The 12,788-nt window shown below is 36.3% G+C and overlaps 1 protein-coding gene across 2 annotated transcripts in view; it reads right to left on the bottom strand.

Annotated features, from left to right (window-relative positions):
* LOC127847702 (aspartyl/asparaginyl beta-hydroxylase-like) overlaps positions 1 to 12,788 on the bottom strand; it is a 55,987-nt gene that overhangs the window by 26,192 nt on the left and 17,007 nt on the right. For both annotated transcript variants that reach the window (XR_008034129.1, XM_052379780.1), the window contains exons 5-8: positions 8,967 to 9,117; positions 6,142 to 6,278; positions 4,457 to 4,651; positions 3,239 to 3,379 (exon numbers count right to left, since the gene is read on the bottom strand). Coding sequence is in view for 1 of the 2 variants with exons in the window: in XM_052379780.1 (XP_052235740.1) it covers positions 3,239 to 3,379; positions 4,457 to 4,651; positions 6,142 to 6,278; positions 8,967 to 9,117 (624 nt within the window). In the remaining variant the exon portion in view is untranslated. The remainder of the gene's footprint in view (positions 1 to 3,238; positions 3,380 to 4,456; positions 4,652 to 6,141; positions 6,279 to 8,966; positions 9,118 to 12,788) is intronic.

Below are 12,788 nucleotides of genomic sequence, written 5' to 3'. Positions count from 1 at the left end.
TTTAAACTGCATTTTTGGCAATCAGAAACAGTGCTTTGTTCCACCGTTGGTAATTTAGGCCATTGGAATGTAAGGTATAAAAATAGAATATTCAAATATATTCGAATACTGAACAAAACGAATATTCGAATATTATTTCGATATCCGTTCCCATTTCTGTAAAAAAAAACACACCAGCTGCGGGTGCATCTATAAATAAAAACAAGAGCACCGCCTTGCGGGTGCAGACCGCTCATCTATTTTCTTTTTAAAGGTGAAGGGACTCTCATTTTCAATCACAAAGGAGGGAGGGGTGGAGTGAAGAGCGGTGCATTGTGTGGGGGTGTGGACATTTATTACATTTTCTTCCAAAAATGCGAAAAAAAGGGAAAAAAAAAATCGGGGGGGGGGGGTGGGGGGGGGGTGGGGGGGGGGGGGGGATTCTTGGGTGCGATGGTTGGACGGTATTTCAAACATAAAATAATAAAAATAAATATTTGTGTTTTTTAACCGTTTCATAAAAAAAAATGGGGGGGGGGGTGAGGTGGGGGGGGGTATAGTGTGAGGGTGTGGTGGTAATTTGTGAGATGATCTTAAAAAAAAAAAAAAAAAAAAAAATAGGGGGGGGGGGGGATTCGGGTGGGGGGAGGGGGGGGTGGGGGGGGGATTCTTGGGTGCGATGGTTGGACGGTATTTCAAACATAAAATAATCAAAATAAATAATTTGTTTTTTAACCGTTTAAAAAAAAAATTGGGGAGGGGGTGGGGTGGGGGGGGGGGGGGGGGTATAGTGTGAGGGTGTGGTGGTCATTTGTGAGATGATCTTAAAAAAAAAAAAAAAAAAAAAAAAAAAAAAAAAAAAAAAATAGGGGGGGGGGGGGGTTGGGGGGGGGGGGGCACGGGCGATGGTTTGGGTGGAGTCTATTGTGGTATGTCAGGTAAGAGTAGTTTTGTCAAAGTATCAATCAAATCTAATCATAAATAAAGAAGTTATGGCAATTTTAGAGAAATTTAATAATTTGACCTTGAGAGTCAAGGTCATTCAAAGGTCAAGGTAAAATTCAACTTGCCAGGTACAGTAACCTCATGATAGCATGAAAGTATTTGAAGTTTGAAAGCAATAGCCTTGATACTTAAGAAGTAAAGTGGATCGAAACACAAAATTTAACCATATATTCAAAGTTACTAAGTCTAAAAAGGGCCATAATTCCGTAAAAATGACATCCAGAGTTATGCAACTTGTCCTTTCACTGTACCCTTATGATAGTTTGCGAGTGTTCCAAGTATGATAGCAATATCTATGATACTTTAGGGGTAAAGTGGACCAAAACACAAAACTTAACCAAACTTTCAATTTTCTAAGTATAAAGGGCCCATAATTCCGTCCAAATGCCAGTCAGAGTTACATAACTTTGCCTGCACAGTCCCCTTACGGTAGTTAGTAAGTGTTGCAAGTATGAAAGCAATAGCTTTGATACTTAAGGAATAAAATGGACCTTAACACAAAACTTAACCAAAATTTTCAATTTTCTAAGTATAAAAAGGGCACATAATTCTGTCAAAATGCACGCTAGAGTTATCTAACTTTGCGTGCCCAGTCCCCTCATGATAGTAAGTAAGTGTACCAAGTTTGAATGCAATAGCATTGATACTTTCTGAAAAAAGTGGACCTAAACGCAAAACTTAACCAAAATTTTCAATTTTCTAAGTATAAAAAGGGCACATAATTCAGTCAAAATGCACGCCAGAGTTATCTAACTTTGCCTGCCCAGTCCCCTCATGATAGTTAGTAAGTGTACCAAGTTTGAATGCAATAGCATTGATACTTTCTGAGAAAAGTGGACCTAAACGCAAAACTTAACCGGACGCCGACGCCGACGCCGACGCCGACGCCGACGCCAAGGTGATGACAATAGCTCATAATTTTTTTTCAAAAAATAGATGAGCTAAAAATGCAATTCCTAATGCCTCCCACTTCGTTGCGGCATTAAAAGTAGTGCAATGGTAGCAAAAATGGAGGCATTAACAGTAGCGCAATGGTAGCAAAAATGGCGGCATTAAAAGTAGCGCGATGGTATCAAAAATGGCGGCATTAAAAGTAGCGCAATTGTAGCAAAAATGGTGGCATTAAAAGTAGCGCAATGGTAGCAAAAATGCATCTCCTGATAATGTTTCTTGAGTTTTAGTATCCCTATATTTAGTGCGAACTGAACGTAATGTCTTACTAAAAATTCTTCCCGGAAGATGTTGAAATGTACACTATAAGTTTAACGTATGTGAGGACTCGTTATGTGATACTTATCACTGACATTTCAGATGACAAGAACCAACGTGTCAAAATCTTGCAGTTAATTTAGCTGAAACCTATTTATTTTAGCTCGATATCATAGAAAGCCTAGAGTTTATTAGAAACTCTCTCGAGACCGTTTCCTGGGACTAGAACCAGTACTTAGTGTCTATGGGGGAAATCTAAAGAACGCTCTCACGGTAGGGATCGAACCCGTGACCTCCCGATCGCTGCAACAAAAAAAAGTTTGATTTGAAATTTCGTAGATCGTTAATATTTATCACTAAAAAGCTCTGGAATAGGATAATTTAATTGCATTACCACAAAATACATTAACGTTTTCAATACTATGCTCAAAAGTGTTACTGCCTAAGGTAAAGTCACTCAAAGCATTCAAGGCAGTTAACGCAAAAATACGACAATTATTGTTATCAAATGTTATAACTCTCGCGTGCATCGCTTTGTCATTCTTATGATCCTGTAGTTTCTGTATTTGCTGATTTATTGGACCATTTGGACGGATTATGTTTTTCACAAACAACGTACTCGCTTAACGGGTGCCAGACGCACTGACCTACCTACAAGGATGTACGACGTGTGTGTGTTTATATTTCCGAGTTTATAAATACGTCAAATGCGTCTTCACGAATGCACGTGTGTGCGGACCTGCCTCTGAGACCTTGCAGGGGGAAAATGTTAACGTTGAGAAAAGTACGTCAAATTTACCCCAACTGTCCGGTTATTTGCCAAATATATCTCGGGAAAAAAACATGTACGGTGACCAACACGACCTTAATGTTCTCTAGTAGATACTAGTAGTTGCAACTGTGCCCATCAGATGGGTTTAGATGTCGAATAATAAATGAGCTATTAAAACATTATGTTATAACGAGATGGCCGTTCATTGTGTGTATATAATAATTTTGAAGCCAAATACGTGATTACGGCTTATAACAAACATGCAATACACACCGTTAGATATTTCAGGTACGTGGTTTCCGCTGGTGTCCACCATGGACGGCCGGTTATCTTCGTCTCGGCGTTGTACAGTGATCGCTGATCGGCAGATAGAAATAACCCCGCCTTGGCCCCTTCTTGATAAACCTTACGCGCCTGAAAGAGTAGAGCGCGATCAAATTAGTTCTGGGAAAATTGGACTTAATGCTTGTGCGTAAAGTGTCCTCCCAGATAAGCCTGTTCAGTCCGCACAGGCATATCAGGGACTTCACTATACCCATTTATGTAACTTTAAGTAAATAAGTTAAGGCCGAAAGTGTCGTCCCTGATTAGCCTGTGCGGACTGCGTAGGCTAATCAAAGACGACACATTACGCACATGCATTACGCTAAGTTTTCCCAGATCGAGGCTCAAATAATATTTGTTTCAGCTTCGTAATGCCAACAATGACTGGCCAACATTGGCCCTTCTTGACAAAAAATATGTGGCTTCATAGCGGAATTTATTTATTTATTTTTTTCGTATTCTTGGTTACGAGAAAGTATTTATACTACAAAACTGTGTCACGGTCATATTCCGCTATAATTGCTAAAACTACAAATACATAAACCACTTCAAGGTTTAGAGCAATTATACATAATTTTTAATGGATTCACACACCAGTCTTATACTTTGCATGAAATAAAATACTATCAACGTTACATGCTTCAGCTTGAGATCATAAACTATTTACAACGACACACAGAAAATTAAATATTGTTCATGTATTGTAATCGTTTGCATTTGCGTTTGATTAACATTCAGTGGCAACACGTAATAGCCAGGCTTTTCAACTCTAATTACATTGATTTGTTGGGCCTAATTGGGAAAAGTACTGGTACCCCACAATAATGGGAAAATTAGTGCGAAACACCCTGAAATTGGGAATATTTGCGTGAATTGTCGTCATGAAATCTTCCCTTTGGGAATTATGGGTCTTATTAATTGCTTGAAACTTACTTGCAAAAACACTTACAAATATTCTTGTATATGCCTTCTTGCTGAAATGTCAGTTCCAGTGCTCATTTTTATTTCTTAACTTGCAGAAAATGCGCTTTTGGAACAAAATTGACACGACTTTTGCTTCGTTTTAAGAATTTTTCGGAAGGCCACTGGGAATTTATAAGTTGTCCTATATTACGAAAGTGCCTTCTATGGATAATTCAAAAAGAAGAGAACAAATCACTGGATTACCATTTCGTTATTGCTTGTTCTCATATAAGCATCGCCAAGATGGTAAAAGAATCGACCGTCAAGAGTGCCCGGCTGTCTAGAATCAATGCCTTTTTGCAACATGGGTATGGCCCCTGTGTAGTTCAGGTCAGTAATTTTTAGTATGAAACCTAGATGAACCAACGAAAATCCGTCTTCTGGATTCTCCTTCAATAACTGAAAAAAAAACAACATCAAATTAACATTTATTAAAACCCTTTCCAACATAGATACATTTTTTTTAAGTATTTGTAGTCCCTTAGAAATTACAATAAATTAAATACCTTTCTTACTAAATTCAAGTTTTGAAGGCTTTATATCCAACCCTTTGTTACTGATGATCGAGCAGCAAACAGCAGAAAACCTAAATAGACTGCGAGTTACTCGCAGGCTGTTCTGGTTTTATGCTGGTTGCAAAAGACATTTTCACTTAGCTTCTCAAGAAGGAAAGGGTTAAATAAGCAACGTTCCTGGAAAACTGGGCTTAATGCGTGTGCAGTAAGTATAATTTATTTATTTATTTATTTTTTGGTTGCCATAGCAACCACAATTTTTGACGTAGGAACAAAATGAACTGACGTGCATAATGTCCATATTGCCATATATCTATGTTGCAAGTTTCATGAAAAAATATTAAGAACTTTTAGAGTTATCGCGGGATCCAGAAAAGTGTGACAGACAGACAGACTAACAGACAGACTCACAGACGCACAAAGCGCAAACCATAAGTCCCCTCCGGTGAAACCAGTAGGGGACAATAAAATATAACTTTCTAATGGACTAAAAATGCGTGAAAATACGTATCTAAGTGGTAAAGGGTTTAATTAATCATCAGTTTGCAAGAGTCACTGTTCCATGTACAATGCTGTAAGTTGCCAAATGATCGGTAAAACATGAGAATATTACGATGCTTTTACATTTGAACAAGCAATTTCTGAACATAGTAAATTCATTCATAACCTAAATCATGACAACAGGTGCAGCGCCATTCCAACAACAATGTCCTATAATACAGTACCCGCACACAGAGGTTCATGTATGAACAATGATGTAATCTAAACATGTTTTGAACATGGAATGCGAGTCACGTGACAAATGGACACACTATTTCACAGTTTAACTGTTAAAAAGCACATGGCGGTGATGTTTAGGACCTTGATCTTTTACCGACATTTGCAATACACTCGCAGAAAAGGTGGTAAAAGTACAAATGATGGTAACAGTAGCTCAAGGTGATAATAGAGCAAGTAGGTATGTATGCTGAAATGAACAATGTGTGTGTGCAAGTCAGATTTTATTGACAGGTCCTCTCAGCCTCTTCCCACTGCCTTGTATGCGGACCTGCCCCTGTGACCTTTCAGGAGAAAACAATTTTATTTTGAGCTAAAGTACATTTAGGTCACATTTACTGGATGCTAGGTTTTTTGCCAAATAACTAATTTTGTTCGATATAGGACATCCATAATGCGTCCATGATAATATTGCCTGCACTTCTTAGCAGATACCGAGATGGTACAAAAACATACAACAATAAATATCGACTAATTTCCAATTTAAGGCTAATTTCCAATTTAACGGATTTCCCAGCATTACAAAGCCTAATAGAACAGCAACACAAGACGGATACATGTTCAAGCAGTGACAACACAATACAAAAAATACTTCACGTTTGTGAATAGTTCCCGAGCCAGTTCGTTTTGGCCTGTTTTCAAGTAGCTGGTCCCCAGTTTGTGTGGAAACTCTGGCATGTTTGGGTAACGCTCCATCATGTACCTCCAAGTTTCGGCTTCCTTGCGCGACCAACCTGTGAATATTGCTTGATGTTATATTATGCCACTTGTAGTAAAATACAAAGTAATTTGCCTTGTTTTGGGAAAACTGGGCCTAATGCATGTGTTTAAAATGTCATCCAAGATAAGCCTGTGCAGTCCGCCTATGCTAATCAGGGACAACACTTTCTGTTTTTATTGTAATGTTAGCTTATCCGGACAGCAAAGGCTTATCTGGCTTGACACTTTACGCACATGCATTAAAGGCTCTATAAAGATGAAGATCCTTAATTATTTATCAATGTTTAAATATATTTATTTCATATTTAATTTATAAAGGTTATCAAAAAACAATATATATATGCTATTGGACATTACAATAAATAATAAGCAATACAACTAGTTTTGAGCTCAAAATAAAGTGTCCTCCAAGTCAATTGTGTTTACAAACAATCAGTTTATTTACATCGCTGTTTAATCGGGAAAGTGAAAGTGAAAGTGACTCAGGTCACCAAAAATATAACGAAGGTTTTTAACGTTTTCCGGTATCACTCACAAAGTAGGTCTCTTCTAAATGGTTAAAACGTTTGTAGTGATCTAATAAGTTACTTTCTGCTGGTAAAAAGTTGTTTAAAATAGAATTAAAATTGAATTTTCTTTCGGCTATTTTTAGCATATGTCAACGCTCTGAGGCTACACATCATGTTAGTTGCAAAAATGTAAACATTTCTTCCAATTATGAAACAGATTTATCTTCCATAATTTTTGACAACGTTGTACCTAAGGCTGTGTAATAAGCAGTTTTTATGCAAGAGTAACTGAAATCTGGAAAAAATCAGACCAATTGATATGCATAATAATTGGATTTGTCACCTTTATAGAGCCTTTAAGACCAGTTATCCAGAAAAAATGCACTTAATATGCCACTTTTAGTAAAATACAGACATATTTTTCTGCCAAATAATATTGTTGCTTCAAATTTATACTTATTTTATTCTGAATTTAAAACAGTCAATGGAAGGACCAGACTCCACCTTGTGAAAAAGTTTTGAATTGTTTATTGATAGCCGTTGGATTAAACATTAAAATATAACAATAAATTCAAGTGCTCATGAAAATATTCATTCTCCACATTTCCAGTGATAGCATGCTTTGTCATTACATACAAAACAAATATTCTTTATTAATTATAAATTTAAAATCTAGGTTCCTATTTTTCACAGTTCCCATCTTTCACACTGCAAGTTCTTTTTGAATGACTAGTAGAAAACTAAACTCATTACAGAAGTGATGTACATGTATATGCCATGAAACCACATCTTGTATATGTATTTTTTTTTTGAGTTATAGAAAGGTTAAGGTTAAAACGTGGCATAACTTTAAAGGGGCCTTTTCAGGTTTCGGTAAATTGACAAAATTTTAAAAAATGTTTCAGATTCGCAAATTTTCGTTGTAGTTATGAAATTTGTGAGGTAACAGTAATACTGAACATTTACCATGCTCTAAAATATCCATTATATGCATTTTTTGACAATTTAAAAACCTGAAAATTATAAAGCGTTGCATTTTGTGATACTACAAGGATTGCTTATATAAAATACTTCACTCATTCTATGAGCACGGATGACCAAGTGGTCTAAGCAATAGACTTTTACTCCAGGGGTCAGTGGTTCAAGTCCAGTTGAAGGTTACTTTGTTTTTCTTTTTTTCAATTTTATCCTTTTTTTTTTACTGGAGCTTTTTAGATCCAATCTTTACATGTATCAATATAAAGCATTTAATGACAAACTTCAATACATGCTTAAATCTGTGAAAAGGCCCCTTAAACAATTTGTAACGTGGGACATGCACAACTTCATATCACTTGAAAACCAATTTAAAAGGCGGGCATTTTGAAATGTCACAGTATGTAGAAGTTCATTACCCGACAAGTTTGTGTCAAATGACAGATGGACAGATAGACAGACAAACAGACAGCCGCCCATTGTGAATCCAGTATAATTACGCTCGATTGGTCATTGTCGACTCAGGTACTACTTACATGTACCCCGGGTACAGTAAGTATACTAAAACGTACCCGGGAAATGTAACTCTGAATCGGTTGTTGTCGGCTATATGTTTGAAATCAATTATATTCACATTTATGTCAATTTTCTGTTAAATGGCCTCTATATTCTCGAAACTCATACTAAAAAAGCGTGTTGATGCAGTATTTTTAAAGAGAAATTTGTTTAAGATAATCGGAAGCGCGTTTTACGACATCGGATTTTGGGCTGGAATACAACTCGGGTACAGTCTAATATCAACCGGGTACAATTACGTATATTTTCCGTACCCGGGGTACATGTAAGTATACTTAAGAGTACCCGGGGTACATGTAAGTAGTACCCAAGCCAACAGTGACCAATCGAGCTATAATTACCTCTACGTCATGTTTTAGCCTTATTCTGGGAAAATGGGGCTTAACGCATGTGTGTACATTTTTGCGCCAGATTAGCCGGCAAAGTCCACAAAGGTTAATCAGGGTCAACCCTTTTCACTTAGCTTCGAACATTTTATATAACAGACTTACTTTAAACCAAAAATTTGATAACAGCAAAAAGTGTCATCCCTGATAAGCCTGTGCAGACTGCACAGGCTGATCTGGCACAACACTTTAAGCACACACATTTAGCACCGTTTTTTCAGAGTTAGACTTAAATGTAGCTACTCTACACAGTAACCTCTGAATGCCTGCCGATCGCCCAATTTCTCTGCAATCCTCATGCGGAGCAGATCGGGAGTCTTTGACAGCCTCAAGGCCTTGTCCATCAATGCCATGCCCTCCTCTAGCATCTTGTTGCTTTTCTGTTGCTCAGCAAGTTTGTCTAATACCTTGAAAAACAAGAGCACCGCCTTGCGGGTGCAGACCGCTCATCTATTTTCTTTTTAAAGGTGAAGGGACTCTCATTTTCAATCACAAAGGAGGGAGGGGTGGAGTGAAGAGCGGTGCATTGTGTGGGGTTGTGGACATTTATTACATTTTCTTCCAAAAATGCGAAAAAAAGGAAAAAAAAAATCGGGGGTGGGGGGGGGGGGGTGGGGGGGGGTGGGGGGGGTTTCTTGGGTGCGATGGTTGGACGGTATTTCAAACATAAAATAATAAAAATAAATATTTGTGTTTTTTAACCGTTTCATAAAAAAAATAGGGGGGGGGGTGAGGTGGGGGGGGTATAGTGTGAGGGTGTGGTGGTAATTTGTGAGATGATCTTAAAAAAAAAAAAAAAAAAAAAAAAAAAAAATAGGGGGGGGGGGGGATTCGGGTGGGGAAAGGGGGGGTGGGGGGGGGATTCTTGGGTGCGATGGTTGGACGGTATTTCAAACATAAAATAATCAAAATAAATAGTTTTGTTTTTTAACCGTTTAAAAAAAAAATGGGGGGGGGGGTGAGGTGGGGGGGGTATAGTGTGAGGGTGTGGTGGTAATTTGTGAGATGATCTTAAAAAAAAAAAAAAAAAAAAAAAAAAAAAAAAAAAAATAGGGCGGGGGGGTTGGGGGGGGGGCACGGGCGATGGTTTGGGTGGAGTCTATTGTGGTATGTCAGGTAAGAGTAGTTTTGTCAAAGTATCAATCAAATCTAATCATAAATAAAGAAGTTATGGCAATTTTAGAGAAAATTAATAATTTGACCTTGAGAGTCAAGGTCATTCAAAGGTCAAGGTAAAATTCAACTTGCCAGGTACAGTAACCTCATGATAGCATGAAAGTATTTGAAGTTTGAAAGCAATAGCCTTGATACTTAAGAAGTAAAGTGGATCGAAACACAAAATTTAACCATATATTCAAAGTTACTAAGTCAAAAAAGGGCCATAATTCCGTAAAAATGACATCCAGAGTTATGCAACTTGTCCTTTTACTGTACCCTTATGATAGTTTGCGAGTGTTCCAAGTATGATAGCAATATCTATGATACTTTAGGGGTAAAGTGGACCAAAACACAAAACTTAACCAAACTTTCAATTTTCTAAGTATAAAGGGCCCATAATTCCGTCCAAATGCCAGTCAGAGTTACATTACTTTGCCTGCACAGTCCCCTTACGGTAGTTAGTAAGTGTTGCAAGTATGAAAGCAATAGCTTTGATACTTAAGGAATAAAATGGACCTTAACACAAAACTTAACCAAAATTTTCAATTTTCTAAGTATAAAAAGGGCACATAATTCTGTCAAAATGCACGCCAGAGTTATCTAACTTTGCGTGCCCAGTCCCCTTATGATAGTAAGTAAGTGTACCAAGTTTGAATGCAATAGCATTGATACTTTCTGAAAAAAGTGGACCTAAACGCAAAACTTAACCAAAATTTTCAATTTTCTAAGTATAAAAAGGGCACATAATTCAGTCAAAATGCACGCCAGAGTTATCTCACTTTGCCTGCCCAGTCCCCTCATGATAGTAAGTAAGTGTACCAAGTTTGAATGCAATAGCATTGATACTTTCTGAGAAAAGTGGACCTAAACGCAAAACTTAACCGGACGCCGACGCCGACGCAGACGCCGACGCCGACGCCAAGGTGATGACAATAGCTCATAATTTTTTTTCAAAAAATAGATGAGCTAAAAATGAAACAGCATTTTTTTTCTCAACATTTTGGGAATGGGTAAGGGGTCTTTTGGATGGCAAAAAATTGCATTGTTAAGACTAAAAATGGTATATTTTTATGATATTATGTACTTACAAATACTTAATATATTATAATATGTTTTCAATATTAAATTTACCTAAATTTATAGAGCTGGATACTGCAATTGGTGATTTTTTTTTTTTAAATAATTATGTTTAGGAAACCTTCAATTTTGAATTTTAGGCATTCATATGGGAAAAGTAAATAGTTTTTGAATTTGGGAATGGGGCCGAATTGGGCATCAAATATTATTTTTTTTTAAATGTGAAAAACAATAAACACACTGGTGTAACACTTCATAGGAATGGTATTTTATTGAATTAGTACCTATACATTGTTTAAAAATTAAAACTCTTTTTAAAAACTTAAAATTTATTCTTATTTATCTTGTACATGTCAACACAAACAGTTAAATCACTGGTCAAAGGTGGTAACCCTAGATGAAGTCATTTTTATTTTTTGTGTTGATATATCTTCTACTGACTGTAATAAGTCATCTTACTGACATTTTTATTCATTTTCATTGTTTCCTTTTTTTATTTATTTAGGCGACATACAGCAACTTTTAAAATATTAAGACATAAAATAATCGTTTAACAAATTTTTTAAATGGACATGAATAAAGAAATGTTCTCTTCTGAATGTAAAAAGTAGTGATACTGACATTTTGTAAAATGTTCAGGTTTTCATAAAATAATTAACACTTTTCAGTATATCAGTTCTCTTACAAGTATTATAATAAAATTTGAAAAAAAACACTCCAAATTGAGATGACTTTTTATAAAACAATAAATAATTAAGAAAGGAGCAGTTACCATAATTTCACCACTGAAATACTTTGAGGGACGATTGAACTTTACCGGTACGTAAAAAAGAATGGACAAACTTATAATTTGATCATTGCTAAAAGCGCGCAACACCTAACACCTAACGCAACACCTAATAATCCTTAATATCCTGTATATTTCCTTAGTATCAGGGGCTACTGCCCCCAGAGCCCTGCTCTGTCTATAGTGGCAAACAACTGCATACCGGTAAAATTCAATCTAGCCTATTTTAAAAGCAAAAAATAAAGTAAGTGCTCTAAAGGCATTTCTGAAAATACGTACTCCTGAAAAATTAACAAATTTCAGGTATAACATTATAAGTAGACGGTACTATGAACTGTCCTGTATTGAATTGGCATAAGGTAACATTTCTCAAATAAATAATGTATGGTAACAGGACTGTCCCCCATGATAATGTCTCTGGAGTTTTATTATTGTTATCTTTAACCCTTTGCATGCTGGGAAATTTGTCGTCTGCTAAAATGTCGTCTGCTCAATTTCTAAAATTAGCATTTTCTTCGATTTTTTTCAAAGAATACTACATTTGTATAAGAATAGCAAACAGTTTGGCTCCCAGGTTTTTTTTCCACTTTTTGGGAAGATAGCCCATGGCTTTGGAATTGGGAATTTTATCGGCATTTTCATGAAATCGGGAAAATAAATTCATTATCCTTTTTTTTCCACACGAAAAGTCCACTGATTAGGGAAATAATAAATTTGACATAACTCTTTATAATTATTCAAATTAAAAGAACACAATCATATAATACTTTGTTAGATGTAATTGAATTAAAATTGAGATAAAATATGCATTAGACACTTCTTTCTAAAAAAAAAATAAAAAAAAATAAATATTTTTTTGGAAATTGGGAATTTTTTGCCACATTTTGTGAAAAAAGTATACTTTTTGGGATTGGGAACATAGCCGAATTTCGGCTATAAAATTGGGCCAAAAAAAACCTGGCTCCTGATGAGACGCCACATTTTGTGGCGTCTCATCTGGATCCAAACTGTTTGCAAAGGCCTTTAAAATTTGGTTCCAGCACTGAAAGAGTTATG

This window comes from Dreissena polymorpha, chromosome 10 (genome assembly GCF_020536995.1).
Source record: "Dreissena polymorpha isolate Duluth1 chromosome 10, UMN_Dpol_1.0, whole genome shotgun sequence".
NCBI classification, from domain to species: Eukaryota; Metazoa; Mollusca; class Bivalvia; order Myida; family Dreissenidae; genus Dreissena; species Dreissena polymorpha.
Note: the sequence above shows the minus strand (reverse complement) of the source record. Positions and strands in the feature narration are given on the sequence as shown.